We start from the raw sequence: 21,731 nt of genomic DNA, 5'->3' as shown, positions 1-21,731 counted from the left end.
AGGCAGCCATTTACAAGTACAGACCCAGCTCCGATCCCTGCGGCACACACCACTAGTCACGGGCCTCCACTCAGAGAGGCAGCCATTTACAAGTACAGACCCAGCTCCGATCCCTGCGGCACACACCACTAGTCACGGGCCTCCACTCAGAGAGGCAGCCATTTACAAGTGCCGACCCAGCTCTGATCCTGCGGCACACACCACTAGTCACAGGCCTCCAGTCAGAGAGGCAGCCATTTACAAGTACAGACCCAGCTCTGATCCCTGGGGCACACACCACTAGTCACAGGCCTCCAGTCAGAGAGGCAGCCATTTACACCTACAGAACCAGCTCTGATCCCTGTGGCACACACCACTAGTCACAGGCCTCCGGTCAGAGAGGCAGACATTTACAAGTACAGACCCAGCTCTGATCCCTGTGGCACACACCACTAGTCACAGGCCTCCAGTCAGAGAGGCAGCCATTTACAAGTACAGACCCAGCTCTGATCCCTGCGGCACACACCACTAGTCACAGGCCTCCAGTCAGAGAGGCAGACATTTACAAGTACAGACCCAGCTCCGATCCCTGCGGCACACACCACTAGTCACAGGCCTCCACTCAGAGAGGCAGCCATTTACAAGTACAGACCCAGCTCCGATCCCTGCGGCACACACCACTAGTCACAGGTCTCCAGTCAGAGAGGCAGCCATTTACAAGTACAGACCCAGCTCTGATCCTGCGGCACACACCACTAGTCACAGGCCTCCAGTCAGAGAGGCAGACATTTACAAGTACAGACCCAGCTCTGATCCCTGCGGCACACACCACTAGTCACAGGTCTCCAGTCAGAGAGGCAGCCATTTACAAGTACAGACCCAGCTCTGATCCCTGCGGCACACACCACTAGTCACAGGCCTCCAGTCAGAGAGGCAGCCATTTACAAGTACAGACCCAGCTCCGATCCCTGCGGCACACACCACTGGTCACAGGCCCCCAGTCAGAGAGGCAGCATTTACAAGTACAGACCCAGCTCTGATCCCTGTGGCACACACCACTAGTCACAGGCCTCCAGTCAGAGAGGCAGCCATTTACAACTACAGACCCAGCTCTGATCCCTGTGGCACACACCACTAGTCACAGGCCTCCAGTCAGAGAGGCAGCCATTTACAAGTACAGACCCAGCTCTGATCCCTGTGACACACACCACTAGTCACAGGCCTCCAGTCAGAGAGGCAGGCATTTACAAGTACAGACCCAGCTCTGATCCCTGTGGTACACACCACTAGTCACAGGCCTCCAGTCAGAGAGGCAGCCATTTACAAGTACAGACCCAGCTCTGATCCCTGTGGTACACACCACTAGTCACAGGCCTCCAGTCAGAGAGGCAGCCATTTACAAGTACAGTCCCAGCTCTGATCCCTGTGGCACCCACCACTAGTCACAGGTCTCCAGTCAGAGAGGCAGCCATTTACAAGTACAGACCGAGCTCTGATCCCTGTGGCACACACTACTAGTCACAGGCCTCCAGTCAGAGAGGCAGCCATTTACAAGTACAGACCCAGCTCTGATCCCTGCAACACGCACCACTGGTCACAGGCCTCCAGTCAGAGAGGCAGACATTTACAAGTACATACCCAGCTCTGATCCCTGAGGCACACACCACAGGTCTCAGGCCTCCAGTCAGAGAGGCAGCCATTTACAAGTACAGACCCAGCTCTGATCCCTGTGGCACACACCACAGGTCTCAGGCCTCCAGTCAGAGAGGCAGCCATTTACAAGTACAGACCCAGCTCTGATCCCTGCGGCACACACCACTAGTCACAGGCCTCCAGTCAGAGAGGCAGCCATTTACAAGTACAGACCGAGCTCTGATCCCTGTGGCACACACCACTAGTCACAGGCCTCCAGTCAGAGAAGCAGCCATTTACAAGTACAGACCCAGCTCTGATCCCTGCGGCACACACCACTAGTCACAGGCCTCCAGTCAGAGAGGCAGCCATTTACAAGTACAGACCCAGCTCTGATCCCTGTGACACACACCACTAGTCACAGGCCTCCAGTCAGAGAGGCAGGCATTTACAAGTACAGACCCAGCTCTGATCCCTGTGGTACACACCACTAGTCACAGGCCTCCAGTCAGAGAGGCAGCCATTTACAAGTACAGACCCAGCTCTGATCCCTGTGGTACACACCACTAGTCACAGGCCTCCAGTCAGAGAGGCAGCCATTTACAAGTACAGTCCCAGCTCTGATCCCTGTGGCACCCACCACTAGTCACAGGTCTCCAGTCAGAGAGGCAGCCATTTACAAGTACAGACCGAGCTCTGATCCCTGTGGCACACACTACTAGTCACAGGCCTCCAGTCAGAGAGGCAGCCATTTACAAGTACAGACCGAGCTCTGATCCCTGCGGCACACACCACTAGTCACAGGCCTCCAGTCAGAGAGGCAGTCATTTACAAGTACAGACCCAGCTCTGATCCCTGCAACACGCACCACTGGTCACAGGCCTCCAGTCAGAGAGGCAGACATTTACAAGTACATACCCAGCTCTGATCCCTGAGGCACACACCACAGGTCTCAGGCCTCCAGTCAGAGAGGCAGCCATTTACAAGTACAGACCCAGCTCTGATCCCTGTGGCACACACCACAGGTCTCAGGCCTCCAGTCAGAGAGGCAGCCATTTACAAGTACAGACCCAGCTCTGATCCCTGCGGCACACACCACTAGTCACAGGCCTCCAGTCAGAGAGGCAGCCATTTACAAGTACAGACCGAGCTCTGATCCCTGTGGCACACACCACTAGTCACAGGCCTCCAGTCAGAGAAGCAGCCATTTACAAGTACAGACCCAGCTCTGATCCCTGCGGCACACACCACTAGTCACAGGCCTCCACTCAGAGAGGCAGCCATTTGCAAGTGCCGACCCAGCTCTGATCCCCGTGGCACACACCACTAGTCACAGGCCTCCACTGAGAGAGGCAGCCATTTACAAGTGCCGACCCAGCTCTGATCCCTGCAACACACACCACTAGTCACAGGCCTCCACTCAGAGAGGCAGCCATTTACAAGTACAGACCCAGCTCTGATCCCTGTGGCACACACCACTAGTCACAGGCCTCCAGTCAGAGAGGCAGCCATTTACAAGTACAGACCCAGCTCTGATCCCTGCGGCACACACCACTAGTCACAGGCCTCCAGTCAGAGAGGCAGCCATTTACAAGTACAGACCCAGCTCTGATCCCTGCGGCACACACCACTAGTCACAGGCCTCCAGTCAGAGAGGCAGCCATTTACAAGTACAGACCCAGCTCTGATCCCTGCGGCACACACCACTAGTCACAGGCCTCCAGACAGAGAGGCAGCCATTTACAGGTACAGACCCAGCTCTGATCCCTGTGGCACACACCACTAGTCACAGGCCTCCAGTCAGAGAGGCAGCCATTTACAAGTACAGACCCAGCTCTGATTCCTGTGGCACACACCACTACTCACAGGCCTCCAGTCAGAGAGGCAGCCATTTACAATTACAGACCCAGCACTGATCCCTGCGGCACACACCACTAGTCACAGGCCTCCAGTCAGAGAGGCAGCCATTTACAAGTCCAGACCCAGCTCTGATCCCTGCGGCACACACCACTAGTCACAGGCCTCCACTCAGAGAGGCAGACATTTACAAGTACAGACCCAGCTCTGATCCCTGTGGCACACACCACTAGTCACAGGCCTACAGTCAGAGAGGCAGCCATTTACGAATACAGACCGAGCTCTGATCCCTGTGGCACACACCACAGGTCTCAGGCCTCCAGTCAGAGAGGCAGCCATTTACAAGTACAGACCCAGCTCTGATCCCTGCGGCACACACCACTAGTCACAGTCCTCCAGTCAGAGAAGCAGACATTTACAATACAGACCCAGCTCTGATCCCTGCGGCACACACCACTAGTCACAGGCCTCCAGTCAGAGAGGCAGCCATTTACAAGTGCCGACCCAGCTCTGATCCCTGCAACACGCACCACTGGTCACAGGCCTCCAGTCAGAGAGGCAGACATTTACAAGTACATACCCAGCTCTGATCCCTGAGGCACACACCACAGGTCTCAGGCCTCCAGTCAGAGAGGCAGCCATTTACAAGTACAGACCCAGCTCTGATCCCTGCGGCACACACCACTAGTCACAGGCCTCCAGTCAGAGAGGCAGCCATTTACAAGTACATACCCAGCTCTGATCCCTGAGGCACACACCTCAGGTCTCAGGCCTCCAGTCAGAGAGGCAGCCATTTACAAGTACAGACCCAGCTCTGATCCCTGCGGCACACACCACTAGTCACAGGCCTCCAGTCAGAGAGGCAGCCATTTACAAGTACAGACCCAGCTCTGATCCCTGCGGCACACACCACCAGTCACAGTCCTCCAGTCAGAGAGGCAGCCATTTACAAGTACAGACCCAGCTCTGATCCCTGCGGCACACACCACTAGTCACAGGCCTCCAGACAGAGAGGCAGCCATTTACAGGTACAGACCCAGCTCTGATCCCTGTGGCACACACCACTAGTCACAGGCCTCCAGTCAGAGAGGCAGCCATTTACAAGTCCAGACCCAGCTCTGATCCCTGCGGCACACACCACTAGTCACAGTCCTCCACTCAGAGAGGCAGACATTTACAAGTACAGACCCAGCTCTGATCCCTGTGGCACACACCACTAGTCACAGGCCTACAGTCAGAGAGGCAGCCATTTACAAGTACAGACCCAGCTCTGATCCCTGCGGCACACACCACTAGTCACAGGCCTCCAGACAGAGAGGCAGCCATTTATAGGTACAGACCCAGCTCTGATCCCTGTGGCACACACCACTAGTCACAGGCCTCCAGTCAGAGAGGCAGCCATTTACAAGTCCAGACCCAGCTCTGATCCCTGCGGCACACACCACTAGTCACAGGCCTCCACTCAGAGAGGCAGACATTTACAAGTACAGACCCAGCTCTGATCCCTGCGGCACACACCACTAGTCACAGGCCTCCACTCAGAGAGGCAGCCATTTACGAATACAGACCGAGCTCTGATCCCTGTGGCACACACCACAGGTCTCAGGCCTCCAGTCAGAGAGGCAGCCATTTACAAGTACAGACCCAGCTCTGATCCCTGCGGCACACACCACTAGTCACAGTCCTCCAGTCAGAGAAGCAGACATTTACAATACAGACCCAGCTCTGATCCCTGCGGCACACACCACTAGTCACAGGCCTCCAGTCAGAGAGGCAGCCATTTACAACTACAGACCCAGCTCTGATCCCTGCGGCACACACCACTAGTCACAGGCCTCCAGTCAGAGAGGCAGCCATTTACAAGTACAGACCCAGCTCTGATCCCTGTGGCACCCACCACTAGTCACAGGCCTCCAGTCAGAGAGGCAGCCATTTATAAGTACAGACCCAGCTCTGATCCCTGTGGCACACACCACTAGTCACAGGCCTCCAGTCAGAGAGGCAGCCATTTACAAGTACAGACCCAGCTCTGATCCCTGTGGCACACACCACTAGTCACAGGCCTCCAGTCAGAGAGGCAGGCATTTACAAGTACAGACCCAGCTCTGATCCCTGTGACACACTCCACTAGTCACAGGCCTCCAGTCAGAGAGGCAGCCATTTACAAGTACAGACCGAGCTCTGATCCCTGCGGCACACACCTCTAGTCACAGGCCTCCAGTCAGAGAGGCAGCCATTTACAATTACAGTCCCAGCTCTGATCCCTGCGGCACACACCACTAGTCACAGGCCTCCAGTCAGAGAGGCAGCCATTTACAAGTACAGACCCAGCTCTGATCCCCGTGGCACACATCACTAGTCACAGGCCTCCAGTCAGAGAGGCAGACATTTACAAGTACAGACCCAGCTCTGATCGCTGCAGCACACACCACTAGTCACAGGCCTCCAGTCAGAGAGGCAGCCATTTACAAGTACAGACCCAGCTCTGATCCCTGCGGCACACACCACTAGTCACAGGCCTCCAGTCAGAGAGGCAGCCATTTACAAGTACAGACCCAGCTCTGATCCCTGCGGCACACACCACTATTCACCGGCCTCCAGTCAGAGAGGCAGCCATTTACAAGTACAGACCCAGCTCTGATCCCTGCGGCACACACCACTAGTCACAGGCCTCCACTCAGAGAGGCAGCCATTTACAAGTACAGACCCAGCTCTGATCCCTGTGGCACACACCACTAGTCACAGGTCTCCAGTCAGAGAGGCAGCCATTTACAAGTACAGACCCAGCTCTGATCCCCGTGGCACACACCACTAGTCACAGGCCTCCAGTCAGAGAGGCAGACATTTACAAGTACAGACCCAGCTCTGATCCCTGCGGCACACACCATTAGTCACAGGCCTCCAGTCAGAGAGGCAGCCATTTACAAGTACAGACCCAGCTCTGATCCCTGTGGCACACACCACCAGTCACAGGCCTCCAGTCAGAGTGGCAGCCATTTACAAGTACAGACCCAGCTCTGATCCCTGCGGCACACACCACCAGTCACAGGCCTCCACTCAGAGAGGCAGCCATTTACAAGTACAGACCCAGCTCTGATCCCTGCGGCACACACCACTAGTCACAGGCCTCCAGTCAGAGAAGCAGCCATTTACAAGTACAGACCCAGCTCTGATCCCTGCGGCACACACCACTAGTCACAGGCCTCCACTCAGAGAGGCAGCCATTTGCAAGTACAGACCCAGCTCTGATCCCTGTGGCACACACCACTAGTCACAGGCCTCCAGTCAGAGAGGCAGCCATTTACAAGTACAGACCCAGCTCTGATCCCTGCGGCACACACCACTAGTCACAGGCCTCCAGTCAGAGAAGCAGCCATTTACAAGTACAGACCCAGCTCTGATCCCTGCGGCACACACCACTAGTCACAGGCCTCCACTCAGAGAGGCAGCCATTTACAAGTACAGACCCAGCTCTGATCCCTGTGGCACACACCACTAGTCACAGGCCTCCAGTCAGAGAGGCCTGTGACTCGTGGTGTCCACAGGGATCAGTGCTGGGCCCGTTGTTTGTCATCTATAACAACGATCTTCATGATAATGTGGTAAACTGGATCAGCAATGTTGCTGCTGACCAGGATTGTGTGTGTAATGGACAGCGAGGAAGCTATCAATGCTTGCAGTGGGATCTGGACCAGCTGAGAAAAGGGGCTGAGAAAGGGCAGATAGAATTTATTGCAGATGGGGGTGAGATGTTGAATTTGGGAGGACAAACCGGGATAAGACTCACATAGTGAATGTTAGGGCTCTGATGTGTACGGTAGAACCACGGGACCTGGAAATACAGATCCACATTTGCTTGAAAGCAGCGTCACAGGTAGATAGGTTGTAAAGAGAGCTTCATAAATCAGGGCGTTGTGTACAGGATTGGGATGTTATGTTGCAGTTGTAAAAGATGTTAGTGAAGGTGATTTCAAAGTAATGTGTGCAGTTCTGGTCACCTACCGGTAGGAAAGCTATCAATAAACTTGAAAGAATGCAGAGAACATTTACAAGGATTTTGCTGGGACTTGAGGATCTGAGTTACAGGGAGAGTTTGATTCCATTAGGAATTTATTCACCTGTGTTTTTAGTGGGAACGATGAAATATTTTAGAGGAATCTGAGTGGAACTTCACTCAGAGGGTGGTGTGAGTGGATCTTCACTCAGAGGGTGGTGTGTGTGGAACGAGCTGCCAACGGAAGTGGTAGATGCAAATTCAATTGTAACATTTAGGAAAAGTTTGGATAGGTGGATGAGATGAGAGAGGTCTGGAGGGCTACGGTCTGGGTGCAGAAAGATGGGAACGAAGCGGAGGAGCAGGCTGGCATGGACTAGATGGGCCGAAGTTCCTGTTTCTATGCTCCATGACTCTATGACCAACACCCTCCCATACAATAAATATCAATGTGCCATTGGCTCTCCGTACTACTGCTGCCCCTTCCTGCAGTCTGAGCTAAACACCCCACGGTTGACCAGTGTGACTACACACTTGCATCTGTGTAGAAACATCTTTGCATCTTTCATTAAATTCTCTCTAAATTCCTTCTCCATTACCGACCCTGTACACGATCCACTCCCCGTTACTGACCCATTGCCAACCTGACTGCGGGTTTGTCCTGTGTCCACTCCCCCTCTAATGTCTGCTGTCCATTACAGACGATCTACACCTTCCACTCCACAATACTGACCCATTATAAACCTGGCAACAGTAATGCTGTGACTATTTCCTCTCTGGCACCTGTGTCCATTCCTGTCCCTCTGCTCAATACTGACCCATCACTGTGGTTGTTAGAGGAAGCTCACTGACTGGGAACAATAGGCTCTTCATTACAGAGGCTCAGGATACTTGACGTTTGTTTGTTTGCTTTGCATACTTTTTCAAAACATACATCAACTGATCCACCGCCCCGCTCTGGCTTCATTGCTTCGAGAAGCCGGTGCGGAAAGTAGTCGTTGAACTGCCGCTGTGTCTTACACCACTCACAGCAGAGAGTGAGGAGGTTGTAGGTGGTCCCATCTCCCTCCAGTTCACCCAGCAACACCTCATTGGGAGTCACACGTGAGTAGACATCACCCAAACTGATTGAATCTGGAAATTTGTCTTGTGTTCTGTGTTTGTGTGTGGGTGTTGCAGAGAGAGAGAGAGAGGGGGAGAGAGAGAGTGTAAATAAATGAAGGTAGATGGAGCTCCTCTGTCTCATCCACCTGTGAGGTTTCAGGAAGGGATTTCTCACCTCTGTCTGGGGTCTCAGTCACGGAGATCTCACTGTATGTGTGATCCAGAGAGGGAGAGCTCACCTCCTTCCATGGGGACTCTGGAGTATCTCACCTCTGAGTTCTCACTGAGGGAGGTTTCATCTCTATCTTTGGGTTGTCAGTGAGGGAGATAAAGAGATCCCACTTCTGTCTGTGGGGTCTCCATGAGGGAGATCTCACCTCTGTCCATGTGGTTTCAGTGAGGGAGTGATGAATCTATCCCACTGTAGGTGGATATCCCTTTCCATCCTCAGTTCCCATCCCCATTTACACCTTGTCCTCCGCCCCAGTGTGTCATTTCTCACTGAGTTAATTCCAGTCTTTCATTTCCAGAATGTCACCGGCTGAACTGAGGGTTGTGCTGCTGATCCTGGGTTTTCTGGGTGAGTAATGTCTTGTAGGGACAAACTGCGTGCTGTGTACAGTAAGAGGGAGTAGATGTTATTTATTGTTTCTGTAGACGAGCAGAGACAGCCTGTATTTAATGGGGGAAAAGTACTGAAGGGACCTCGGGAACATTATGAATCCAATTTGACACCGGGACACACGGCATTAGAGCTGGTGATCAGAAACATCCAGATACCCGGTTTGGTAAAACAACAGCAGGGAGTGGAGGGAGATGGGGAGGCAGAGAGGTTTCAGCAGAGAATCTCAGGCTTGAAGACTGAGGAGAAGGCACGGCTGGAAATGCAGTGATTACACTCCGAGAGGCTGGGACTGGAGGGAGTGTCCAGAGACTGGAGGAGATTACACTGGGAGGAAGTGGTGAGGCTATGTTGGGATGTGAAAGCAAAGTTGGGTTGTATGTTACTGAACCAGATTAGTGATCACAGGGATGGTGGGTGAAGGGGTTGGGGGCAATTTCAAGCACAGCCTGCAGAGTGTGTGGAGAGCAGAGTGCAGGAGTGGGAGGTGGCTGACGGTGTGAATGAGAGACGGACTGGGTCAGGGGCGGAGCTGGGTGACGTTCCAGAGGCGAGCGTCACAGTGGGGCAGAGGTGCCTTTTAAATGTCATTATCATACCGAAGCGGGCCAGGCAGCATCGATGCAAAAGAGTAAATACTCGATGTTTCGGGCCAAGTTCCTTCATCGGGACCGGAAAGCAAGAGGAGAAGTCCATCTTTTTTCCCCCCAGCCCTTTCTTTCCAGTCGTGATGAAGAGTCTCAGCATGAAATGTTGACTGTTTATTCTTTTCCATCTCTGCTGACTGGCCTGCTGAGTTCATCCAGAATTTTGTATGTGTTGCTCTTGAAACCAGTGTCACTGTGTGTCCTCAGTGACCACTTTATTATGTGCGGAGTATAATTGGCTAATTAGATATTTGTATTAATGGACAAGTGTGCAGGTGTACCTGGTAAAGTGGCCACTGAGTGTATCCCCAATGACGTGACCCCCACAGTCGTCTGTGGTAATGAATTTCACTGGTATATGTTATGTAATTTGTTGTTTTGTGGCAGTACACTACAATACAAGATAAAAAACTATATATTACAATAAGAAATATACTTAAATAAAAAAGAAAGTTGAGCACAGAGAGAGCAAAAAAGTTTTTACAGTGGTGTAAATGGGTTCATTGTCCATTCAGAGATCTGATGGTGGAGAGGAAGAAACTGTTCCTGAAGCGTTGAGTGTGTGTTTTCAGGCTCCTGTACCTCCTCCCTGACAGTAGCAAGGAGAAAAAGGCATGTCCTGAGTGATGGGGGTCTTTAATGATGGATGCTGCTGTTTCGAGGTGTTACTTGTGAAGATGTCCTCGATGCTGGGGAGGCTTGTGTCCATGATGGAGCTGGTTGAGTTTACAGTATTCTGCACCTTTTTCTGATTCTGTGCTGTGGCCCTCCATACCAGACGGTGATACAACCAGTTAGAATACTCTCCACTGTACATCTGTAGAGATTTGCGAGTGTACTTGGAGTCAGACCAAGTCCTTCAAACTCCTGATGAAATGTAGCCACTGTTGGGCCTTCTTTACAATTGGCTCAATATGTTGGTCTGAGGATCGATCTTCAGAGATGTTGACACCCAATAGCTTGAAACTTCTTCTGTGGGACTCGGCAGTATTTACAAGCAAGGATAAGTTTTTTTTTAGCCGGGCTGCTTCTTTGACATTCTTCCATAAATACTTCTTTTGTGGAAGGCTTTAAAGATTGTGGAGCCATGAACTTCATCTCCAGTGTCAGCCACTGACTCCTGCAGCTCACTCAGAGTGACTGTTGTTGTCACAGTAGCCTCTCTTACAAGTGCCAATCTTCTCCGGTGACTAAGTTTAGAGAGATCGCCTGACCTGGGCAGTGTGGCTGTGGTTTTGTATTTTTCCACTGATTCACGATGGACTACACTGAGTTCTGAGGAATGTTCAGTGCCTTTGAGATGGTCTTGTACCCTTCCCCAGATTTGTGCTTCGATATTATCACTTGTCTTGAATGCTCTTTAATATTCATTTTGGTTTGGTGTGTTGAAAATCTACCATACTGTTGGCCCTTACCGGGGCAGGGGTATTTGTTCAAATGACACTCCAATTTTCTCCATCAGCAAATGGAGTGAGTTGAGGATGAATACTTTTTCAGCCTCACCATTTTGGTTTTTAATTTTCAGCTAATTGTTGACTGAATTTGGAATTTTCTTTTGATTCGACATGTTTCACACTGTTTTATAGATTAGCTCAAAATATCCTACTTCAATATATTTTAAATTTAGGAACAGAGTAGGTAATAGATGAAAATAGTTGTGGGGACTGAATACTTTTTTAAAGCACTGTATATAACACCAAGAGGAGAGGGAGACGGGAGTAGACCCGGGGTGGAGGGTAGTAGGGAGAGACCGTGGAGGGGGAGTTAGAAAGTGACCAAAGGAGATGGGGGTAGGCATGCTCCGAAGGGAGACAGTGGTAGTGAGAGACCGAGGGAGGTAATGAGACACAGAGGGGAGAGGAAAGTAGGGAGAGAATGAGGAAAAAGGAAGGTCGGGAGAGTCCGAGGCAGAGGGTGGTAGGGAGAGACGAGGGGAGACGGATATAGACAGAGAACAAGGGGACATGGAGTTTGGCAGAGTGAGGGGCAAATGACTTGGGGAGAGCCTGAGGGCAGAGTGAGTTGGAAACAGCAAGGTAAGGAGAGACCGAGGAGGGAATGAGGTAGGGAGTGGAGGAGGGGTGAATGAGGTGAGGAGAAATTTAGTAGAGAGGGAGTTATGGTGAGCCCAAGGGATGAGTGAGATGGGAAGAGATCGAATTAAACTTATTTTTGGAGAAGGAAATCGGAGGATCAGAAAGAGAGTGTGGCGGCAGCCATTTTGATTTTTTCTTCCTCTCATCGGGGTTAAGAGAGTCGGGACTGTGAGGCGTGTGACGTCGGGCAGTGAAGCGGGGAAGATTTAAAAAGGGCAGAAATCCTGAATCGGGTTTCATTTGGAGAAGAAAGTCGGAGGATCAGAACGGGAGTGCGGCAGGAACCATTTTGATTTTTTTCTTCTTCTCATCGGGGTTAAGAGAGGAGGGACTGTGAGCCGTGTGACGTCGGGCAGTGAAGCGGGGAAGATTTAAAAAGGTCACAGCCTTATACAGCGGGCAACGGAGTGAGCTGGGAACAGAGTGAAGGCTTAACAGCTTTGGCTCAATGGGCTGAAGTGGAAAAGGGTGAGGCAAGGTCGGTTCAGGTTTCAGTTTTTCCTGTTATTTGAGGAAAGGGGAAGTATGAGTGTGAGGGCAGCTTGTTGTTCTCGGTGTCGGATGTGGGAGGTCCTGGAGTCTCCCAGCCTCCTGGACGTCCACATCTGCACCAGGTGCGCCGAGCTGCAGCTCCTAAGGGACCGTGTTAGGGAACTGGAGCTGCAGCTCGATAATCTCCATCTGGTCAGGGAGAGTGAGAAGTTGATAGAGAGGAGTTACAGGCAGGTGGTCACACCGGGGCCACAGGAGGCAGACAGGTGGGTCATGGTTAGGAGAGGGAAGAGGAAGAGTCAGGTACAAGAGAGTACCTCTGTGGCTGTACCCCTTGACAATAAGTACTCCTGTTTGAGTACTGTTGGGGGGGACAGCCTACCTGGGGGAAGCAACAGTGGCCGTGCCTCTGGCACAGAGTCTGGCCCTGTGGCTCAGAAGGGTAGGGAAAGGAAGACGAAGGCTGTAGTTATAGGGGACTCAATAGTTAGGGGGTCAGATAGGCGATTCTGTGGATATAATCCGGAGACCTGGATAGTAGTTTGCCTCCCTGGTGGCAGGATGTTTCTGATCACGTCCAAGATATCCTGAAGTGGGAGGGTGAGGAGCCAGAGGTCGCAGTACATATCGGTACCAATGACACAGGTAGGAACAGGGAAGAGGTCCTGAACGGAGAATAGAGGGAGTTAGGAAGGCAGTTGAGAAGAAGGACTGTAAAGGTGGTAATCTCGAGATTACTGCCTGTGCCACACGACAGTGAGAGTAGGAATGGAATGAGGTGGAGGATAAATGCATGGCTGAGGGATTGGAGCAGGGGGCAGAGATTCAAGTTTCCGGACCACTGGGACCTCTTTTGGGGCAGGTGTGACCTGTACAAAAAGGACAGTTTACACTTGAATCCTAGGAGGAACCAATATATTCTGGTGGGGGGATTTGCTAAGGCTACTGGGGAGATTTTAAACTAGAATGGTTGGGGAGTGGGAATCAATTTGAAGAGACGAGGGGAGAGGAGGTTAGTTCACAAATAGAGAAAGCTTGTAGACAGTGTGAAGGAGGATAGGCAGGTGATAGTGAAGGGGAGCACTCTGACCGAAGATGTAGAGGAGAAGGAAGAAAAAGATAATAATGTTGTTTGCACCGTTCGGGATAAACAGAGAGTAAGAGGTGGAGAGTTTCTTAAATGCATCTCTTTTAATACTAGGAGCATTGTAAGAAAGGTGGATGAGCTTAGAGCATGGATTGATAACTGGAAATATGATGTTGACGCTATTTGTGAAACATGGTTGCAGGAGGGGTGTGATTGGCAACTACAAACAGTAAATATTCCTGGATTTCATTGCTTCAGGTGTGATAGAATTGGAGGGGCAAAAGGGAGAGGTGTTGCAATGCTTGATTGAGAAAATATTACAGCGGTGCTCTGGCAGGATAGATTAGAGGGCTTATCTAGGGAGGCTATTTGGATGGAATTGAGGAATGGGAAAGGTGCAGTAACACTTATAGAGGTGTATTCCAGCCCAGCTAATGGGGAGCGAGAATTGGAGGAGCAAATTTGTAAGGAGATGGCAGATATTTGTAGTAAGCACAAGGTTGTGATTGTGGGAGATTTTAATTTTCCACACATAGACTGGGAAGCCCATTCTGTCAAAGGGCTGGATGGTTTGGAGTTTGTAAAATGTGTGAGGATAGTTTTTTTGCAGCAATACATAGAGGTACCAACTAGAGAAGGGGCAGTGTTTCATCTCCTGTTCGGGAATGAAATAGGTCAGGTGACTGAGGTATGTGGTGGGGAGCACTTCGGGTCCAGTGATCCGAGGGGAGAGGGAGTTAGTGAGAGTGAGGGGAGAGTGTGAGGTAGTCAGAGTCTGAGGGGAAAGGGCTGTAGGGAGAGAGCAGGGGGAGAGGGAGGTGCCAAGAGACCGGGCAGAGAGGCAGTTGGTGAGAGTCCAAAGTGGAGAGGGAAATGATGATGGACCAAGGGGAGATGGAGAGGTAGAGACGGCCAAGGGGAGAGGGTGAGGCAGGGACTGTCCGAGGGGAGATGGAGAGGTAGAGACGGCCAAGGGGAGAGGGTGAGGCAGGGACGGTCCAAGGAGAGAGGGTGAAGCGGGGGAGGACTGAGGGGAGGGGGGAGAGTCTGCGGAGGACCGAGAGGAGGGGGGAGATGTGGGGGAGGACCGACGGGAGGGGGAGGTAAAGGAGACTCGGAGCGGAGAGGGACAGGAAGGATGAAGGGAGAGGAAGGGAGATAGACACCAGACTGAGAGAGCATGAGGGAGAGACCAAGGGGAGAGATTGTGAGGGAGAAAGAGACGGAGTGGTTGGATATAAGAAGAGTATGAGGTAAGAGGGAGGGAGACCCTGGGTGGAGACGGAATAAGGGAGAGTTCAAGGGGAGTATGAGGTAAGGAGGGACCGAGGACAGATGGAAGTAGGGAGTGTCCGAAGGGTGAGACCTTGGGGAGAGGGAGGGAGGGAGGCACCAAGGGGAGAGAGAGTGAGGGAACACCAGGGGTATACTGTTAGGGTGAGATCGAGGGGTGAAGGAGGTAGGCTGAGAGCTGAGGGAGGTAGGGAGAAGCCAAGTGGAGAGCCTGAGGGTAGTGTGAATAAGGGAAAGACAGAGAGGAGTTGGAGGTAGAGAGAGACCAAACGGAGAGGGATGTATGCAGAGATTGAGTGGAGGGGGGAGGTTGTGGGGGACTGAGGAAGGAGAGGGTAGGGAGAGACTGAGGGAAAGAGTAGCTGAGGGAGACCAAAGGGGGGAGGCAGGTGGAGAGTGACCAATTGTAGAGGAAGTTAGGAGGAGACCGAGTGGAGGGGGTAGTGTGGAGATTCCAAATAGAGAGGGAGGCAGAGACCGAGGAGTGAGGAAGGTAGGGAGTGACTGAAGGGAGAGATAGAAGGAAGTAGGAGCTTGGTGGATATGAAGGGTAGAGAGAGACTGAGGTGGGAGAGGGGTAGGTGGAGAGACTGAGACGAGAGGGAGTTACTGTGTAACCGAGAGTTAACTATGGTAGGAAGACATGGAGGGGAGGGGGAGACTGAGGGTGGAGGGTAGTAGGGAGTGTGAGTGGAAAGGGAGGAAGGGAGCGACTCGGGAGAGGAAGGTAGGGTAAGACCAAAAAGGAGAGGGTTAACAAGAGACAAGGGGAGAGGAAGGTAGGGAATGACCAGAGTGGATGGTGGTAGGGAGAAATCAAAGGGAGGCAGAGTGAGGACGTATAGAGGTGGGGAGAGGGAGGTACAACGAGTTCAATTGGAGAGGGTGGTAGGGAGAAGCTGAGGCATGAATAAGGTAGGGAGAGACTGAGGGGAGAACATGAGGAGAGACCAAGGATAGGAGGTGGTGGGGTGAGACCGAAGGTAGAGGGCGGGGGAAACCATGGGGAGAGGGAGGTGGGGAAGGACCGAGGGGAGATGTGGTTATTGAGAGAACGAGGGAAGAGGGATGTACACAGAGACCAAGGGGATGGGGAGGTTGGGAAAGTCTGAGGGGAGAAGCAGGTCACGAGAGTGAGGGGAAAGGAAGGTTGGAGGAAGCCAAAGGGTGAAGAAATGAGGGAGGCGAGGGTGAGGTGGTGGTGTCTGAGGGGAGGTGGAGGTAGAGAGAGGGAGACCAAGGGGGGAGGGTGGCAGAGTGATCTCGGCTAGATGGAGTTAAGGAGGGGAGAGAGGGTGTAGGGAGAGACCGAGGGGTGAGGAAGAGTTCGAGGTGTGAGGGAGGTGGGGAGAGGGAGTCTGTGAAAGTCAGAGGGGAGATGGAGGTAGAGAGAGACTGTGGAGGGAGGGAGACGGAGATTTGAATTGACTTTATTTCTTACAACCTTCACATGCATGAGTAAAAATCTTTACGTTACGTCTCTGTCTGAAGGGGCAAAGTGCAATATATAGTAATTTGTAATAAATAGTATGTACACCAGGACAGTCAATATAACACAGAAATACATGTGCTGTCTTTACGACAGTTATTTAGTTTATAATATTTTCGCTTAGTAATTCATTCAATAGTATTTTCTAGTTAGAATTAGAAGTGTTTAAAGTGTATTCATTGCATGTAAAATATATCGGCATGCGATGACGTCACATCCGGTTTCGCCGCGTCTTGTGGGAAAACACCGGTTTGAAATTAGCGCGAGGGTGGGGGCTCACCACGAGGCTCACCTGAGCACAAGCAGTTTTGCAGGCATGAGAAATCACAGTGAGAGCAACGCTGTAAGTTAATAGATAATCGATATATTGAACTAAGATGTTAATGCTGATCCTGTTAGAGGTAACGACGGTAGATAATGTTTATGCTTTCGTTAGTTAAAGAGTCGCGGATAGTTTGCATGGAAGTGTATTTAAAGTAGTCAATGGAGCAGGTAAACTCTCCCTGTATACTGCACCTTAGTGTAATGTAGTTATAGTCACCTTTGCAAGTATTTACACTTGAAATGTGATATTAAGGAAGGAACAAATACTGTATCAATCTTGTATTGTTTTATCAACAGTTTTCACCATATGTTAATGTGAAGAGTGAACAGTAAATGGTTAATCTTACTGCGATCTGGTTTGCATTGGCTGTGGTTTATCCGGACGTTAAATTCGGCGTTTCGTTACACCCGAAGGAGAACGTTACAGTGAAAAAGCGGCATTATCAGGTGTTTCAAGTGCTGCAATGTCAGCTCAATCCAGCATCAAGTCGACGCCGCCCAGCGACAAGGGCAGTAAACCGACATCAAGTAAGCCCACCCGGGCGTTATCAGGTGTTCCAAGTGCTGCAATGTCAGCTCGATCCGGGATCAAGTCGATGGCGCCCAGCGACAAGGGCAGTAGAACGACATCAAGTAAGTCCGCACAGGCAAGAGCCAAGGCAGAAGCCGCCAAGGTGCGACTGCATTACGCCAAACAAGAAGCAGTTTTGAAAATTAAACTGGCTGCCAGAGAAGCCGAAAGGGCCGCCAGAAAGGCAGAAGCCGCCAAGGTGCTACTGCGTTACGCCAGACAAGAAGCAGTTTTGAAAATGAAACTGGCCACCAGAGAAGCCGAAATCCAGAAAGAAAGGGCCGCCAGAGAAGCCGAAAGGGCTGCCAGACAAAGAGAAGAGGCCGCCAGACAAAGAGAAGAGGCCGCCAGAGAAGCCGAAACCCAGTTGGAAATGGCAAAAATATCGACAGAGTTGCAAGTGCTGCAGCTAGAAAGAGAAGAAGAAGCTGCCATGGCGGAAGCAAAGTACATAGAACAAGCTGAAGGGTCGCGTGATCTGACCGAAGTAAGATCTACTTTAGAAAGGACCAGACTGGAACGCACAAGCGACTATGTACAATATCAAATAGACAGGCAGGCTCGTCTCCCCTCTCCATACGTATTCGATAACTTCCCCAGCTACGAGGAACCTCAGAGAGTCACGATTGCATCACATCCATACGAGGAAGGAAATTTACCCTCACGGCTCCGTGATGAAGTCAAGAATGAAAGAACCGACAACGCTCCTTCACCCCCACAACAGGACGGCGGGGAGGGAGAGGTTCACTCCAGGACAACAATTGTCAGCTCGAACTGTACAGAAGTTTGCGGTCAAACTCAGTCAAGCCGTTCTTGTTCCGAGATCTGCCTCACTGAGGTGTACCCTAAAGAAGCACAACAAGACATTACCAAGCGTAAAGTAACCGACGAGACGCTAGGTCAGTCAGTTTTTGTTCAAACCGAGCACGGAAACAAACTTGCACAATCAGCTCAAGATACCATTTCTTTAAAACCCAAAGACACCAAGGTCTTCAGAGATGAAGCAAATAATGGGGTTGCCCCATTGCCTATCAGAGAACCATGCCAGCGCTCACCAGATAACAAAGAGCAGGCAGTCAAACGGTTCACGTCCTTACGGAAAACCCAGAAAAGGAAACCTGAGATGCAGCAACGCACCCGATTGGCCCACGAGGTACTGTGCACCCTAATGGCAGAGGTCACAGCCATTATAAACGCACAATCATTCCTACCTGTGTCCTCTGACCCAGAAAACCCCTTCATCCTTTCGCCATCAATGCTCCTTACACAGAAGGCAGGAGCACCTCCTCCACCAGGAGACTTTTCAGACAAGGATTTGTACACAAAGCAATGGAGACAAGTCCAGGCTCTGGCAAATCAGTTCTGGCCTCGCTGGAGACAAAAATATCTACCCTCGTTGCAACAGAGACAAAAGTGGACAGGACCCCACAGGAATCTGGCCAACGGCCAGAATCACTGCTACATTCCCTAGCGGGGATGGACATGTCAGGAAGATTGAATTGAAGACTACCGACCAAGGCGATGTGAAAAATTTACCAAGGGCCAGTTACAGAAGTTATTCTACTTCTACCCAATGACTGATTAAGAGACTAAGTTTTGTACTCTGCTCATTGTGACCTTACGAAGGTCAAGCGGGGAGTGTGCTGTCTTTACGACAGTTATTTAGTTTATAATATTTTCGCTTAGTAATTCATTCAATAGTATTTTCTAGTTAGAATTAGAAGTGTTTAAAGTGTATTCATTGCATGTAAAATATATCGGCATGCGATGACGTCACATCCGGTTTCGCCGCGTCTTGTGGGAAAATACCGGTTTGAAATTAGCGCGAGGGTGGGGGCTTTCCACGAGGCTCACCTGAGCACAAGCAGTTTTGCAGGCATGAGAAATCACAGTGAGAGCAACGCTGTAAGTTAATAGATAATCGATATATTGAACTAAGATGTTAATGCTGATCCTGTTAGAGGTAACGACGGTAGATAATGTTTATGCTTTCGTTAGTTAAAGAGTCGCGGATAGTTTGCATGGAAGTGTATTTAAAGTAGTCAATGGAGCAGGTAAACTCTCCCTGTATACTGCACCTTAGTGTAATGTAGTTATAGTCACCTTTGCAAGTATTTACACTTGAAATGTGATATTAAGGAAGGAACAAATACTGTATCAATCTTGTATTGTTTTATCAACAGTTTTCACCATATGTTAATGTGAAGAGTGAACAGTAAATGGTTAATCTTACTGCGATCTGGTTTGCATTGGCTGTGGTTTATCCGGACGTTAAATTCGGCGTTTTGTTACACCCGAAGGAGAACGTTACAATACAGTTGTATCAGTGTGAATTAATCAGTCTGATGGCCTGGTGGAAGAAGCTGTCCCGGAGCCTGTTGGTCCTGGCTTTTATGCTGTGGTACCGTTTCCCGAATGGTAGCAGCTGGAACAGTTCGTGGTTGGGGTGACTCGGGTCCCCAATGATCCTTTTTACACACCTGTCTTTGTAAATGTCCTGAATAGTGGGAAGTTCACATCTACAGATGCACTGGGCTGTCCACACCACTCTCTGCAGAGTCCTGCCATTGAGGGAAGTACAGTTCCCATACCAGGCAGTGATGCAGCCAGTCAGGATGCTCTCAATTGTGCCCCTGTAGAAAGTTCTTAGGATTTGTGGGTCCAGACCAAACTTCTTCAACTATCTGGGGTGAAAGAGGCGCTTACCTGCTGCCCATGTCAGTTACAAACACACGAGATTCTGCAGATGCTGAAAATCTACAGAAAATGCTGAGAAACTCAGCAGGTCAGGCTGCATCCATGGTGAGGAATGAACAGCGGACGTTTTGTGCTGAGACCCTTCATCAGAACTGGAAAGGACGGGGGAAGGAACTGAAATAGGAAGGTGGGGGGAAGAGAAGCAACACAGGCTGGGAGGTGATAGGTGGAGCCAGGCGAGGGGGAAGGTAAGTGAGAGTGAAGGTGAAGTGAGAAGCTGGGAGGTGATAGGTGGAGCCAGGCGAGGGGGAATGTAAGTGAGTGGGAGGGTGAAGTGAGAAGCTGGGAGGTGATAGATGGAGCCAGGTGAGGGGGAGGGTAAGTGAGTGGGAGGGTGAAGTGAGAAGCTGGGAGGTGATAGGTGGAGTCAGGCGAGGGGGAAGGTAAGTGAGTGGGAGGGTGAAGTGAGAAGCTGGGAGGTGATCGGTGGAAAAGGTAAAGGGCTGAAGAGACCCGAAACGTTGACTCTTTATTTCTCTCCATCGATGCTGCCTGGCCTGCTGAGCTCCCCAGTATCTTGTTTGTCCGATACACATCCCAGTGAAGAATGTTTTGTCAGGGGTTTATCCCACTCCCTAATTCATGGGTTTAATTCGACTCTCTGGTCTGTGTGTCCATTCCTGTCCCGACACACAGAGCCCTTTTCCTGCCCTGAGCTGTTGCCGATTCTGTGTCAGTTGAGGAAGTTTGGGAAATGAGAACAATGGACTCTTCATTCCAGGCGGCTGGGATACATGTCAGCTCACTTACTTTGCATGTTCACCCATATCATATCTTCAGCCATGTCACTACCCAGCCCTGTGTTCTTTCACACCAGCAGCCGGTGTGGAAGGTAGTCGGGGCCAAGGCTGCCACCACTGACCCCAGAACTCAGGAGGATATAGGTAGTTCCATCTCCCTCCGTCTCTCACACAGACTGTAAACCGTGGTCAGGCACAGGTATCTGTGATCTGTGCCGTTAACAGACGTGTGTGTGCATGTGTGAGATGACCCCGAGTGAGGGTCGGTGTGTGTGACTGACGGGGTGCCATTCCCCATTGAGGGTCAGAGTGTGTGTGACTGGCGGGGTGCCGTTCCCCATTGAGGGTCAGAGTGTGTGTGATTGACGGGGTGCCGTTCCCCATTGAGGGTCAGAGTGTGTGTGACTGACGGGGTGCCATTCCCCATTGAGGGTCAGAGTGTGTGTGACTGACGGGGTGCCGTTCCCCATTGAGGGTCAGAGTGTGTGTGACTGACGGGGTGCCGTTCCCCATTGAGGGTCAGAGTGTGTGTGACTGACGGGGTGCCGTTCCCCATTGAGGGTCAGAGTGTGTGTGACTGATGGGGTGCCGTTCCCCATTGAGGGTCAGAGTGTGTGTGACTGACGGGGTGCCGTTCCCCATTGAGGGTCAGAGTGTGTGTGACTGACGGGGTGCCGTTCCCCATTGAGGGTCAGAGTGTGTGTGACTGACGGGGTGCCGTTCCCCATTGAGGGTCAGAGTGTGTGTGACTGACGGGGTGCCGTTCCCCATTGAGTGTCAGAGTGTGTGTGACTGACGGGGTGCCGTTCCCCATTGAGGGTCAGAGTGTGTGTGACTGACGGGGTGCCGTTCCCCATTGAGGGTCAGAGTGTGTGTGACTGACGGGGTGCCGTTCCCCATTGAGGGTCAGAGTGTGTGTGACTGACGGGGTGCCGTTCCCCATTGAGGGTCAGAGTGTGTGTGACTGACGGGGTGCCGTTCCCCATTAAGGATCAGAGTGTGTGTGACTGACGGGGTGCCGTTCCCCATTGAGGGTCAGAGTGTGTG

At 51.3% G+C, this 21,731-nt stretch overlaps 1 protein-coding gene across 3 annotated transcripts in view; it reads left to right on the top strand.

The window, feature by feature from the left end:
• Positions 1–21,731, top strand: part of LOC132387603 (uncharacterized) — a 156,464-nt gene that overhangs the window by 41,579 nt on the left and 93,154 nt on the right. Inside the window, exons 5-6 of one of the 3 annotated variants that reach the window (XM_059959973.1) lie at positions 8,442–8,566; positions 9,097–9,146. The exons of 1 other annotated variant lie outside the window; for it this stretch is intronic. In XM_059959973.1, the coding sequence (XP_059815956.1) occupies positions 8,442–8,566; positions 9,097–9,146 (175 nt within the window). The remainder of the gene's footprint in view (positions 1–8,441; positions 8,567–9,096; positions 9,147–21,731) is intronic. One more of the 3 variants, XM_059959975.1, reaches the window with a different exon arrangement.

Source organism: Hypanus sabinus, unplaced genomic scaffold (assembly GCF_030144855.1).
Source record: "Hypanus sabinus isolate sHypSab1 unplaced genomic scaffold, sHypSab1.hap1 scaffold_202, whole genome shotgun sequence".
NCBI lineage: Eukaryota > Metazoa > Chordata > Chondrichthyes > Myliobatiformes > Dasyatidae > Hypanus > Hypanus sabinus.
The sequence above is the reverse complement of the archived record's forward strand: the minus strand, read 5'-3'. Positions and strand labels throughout refer to the sequence as shown.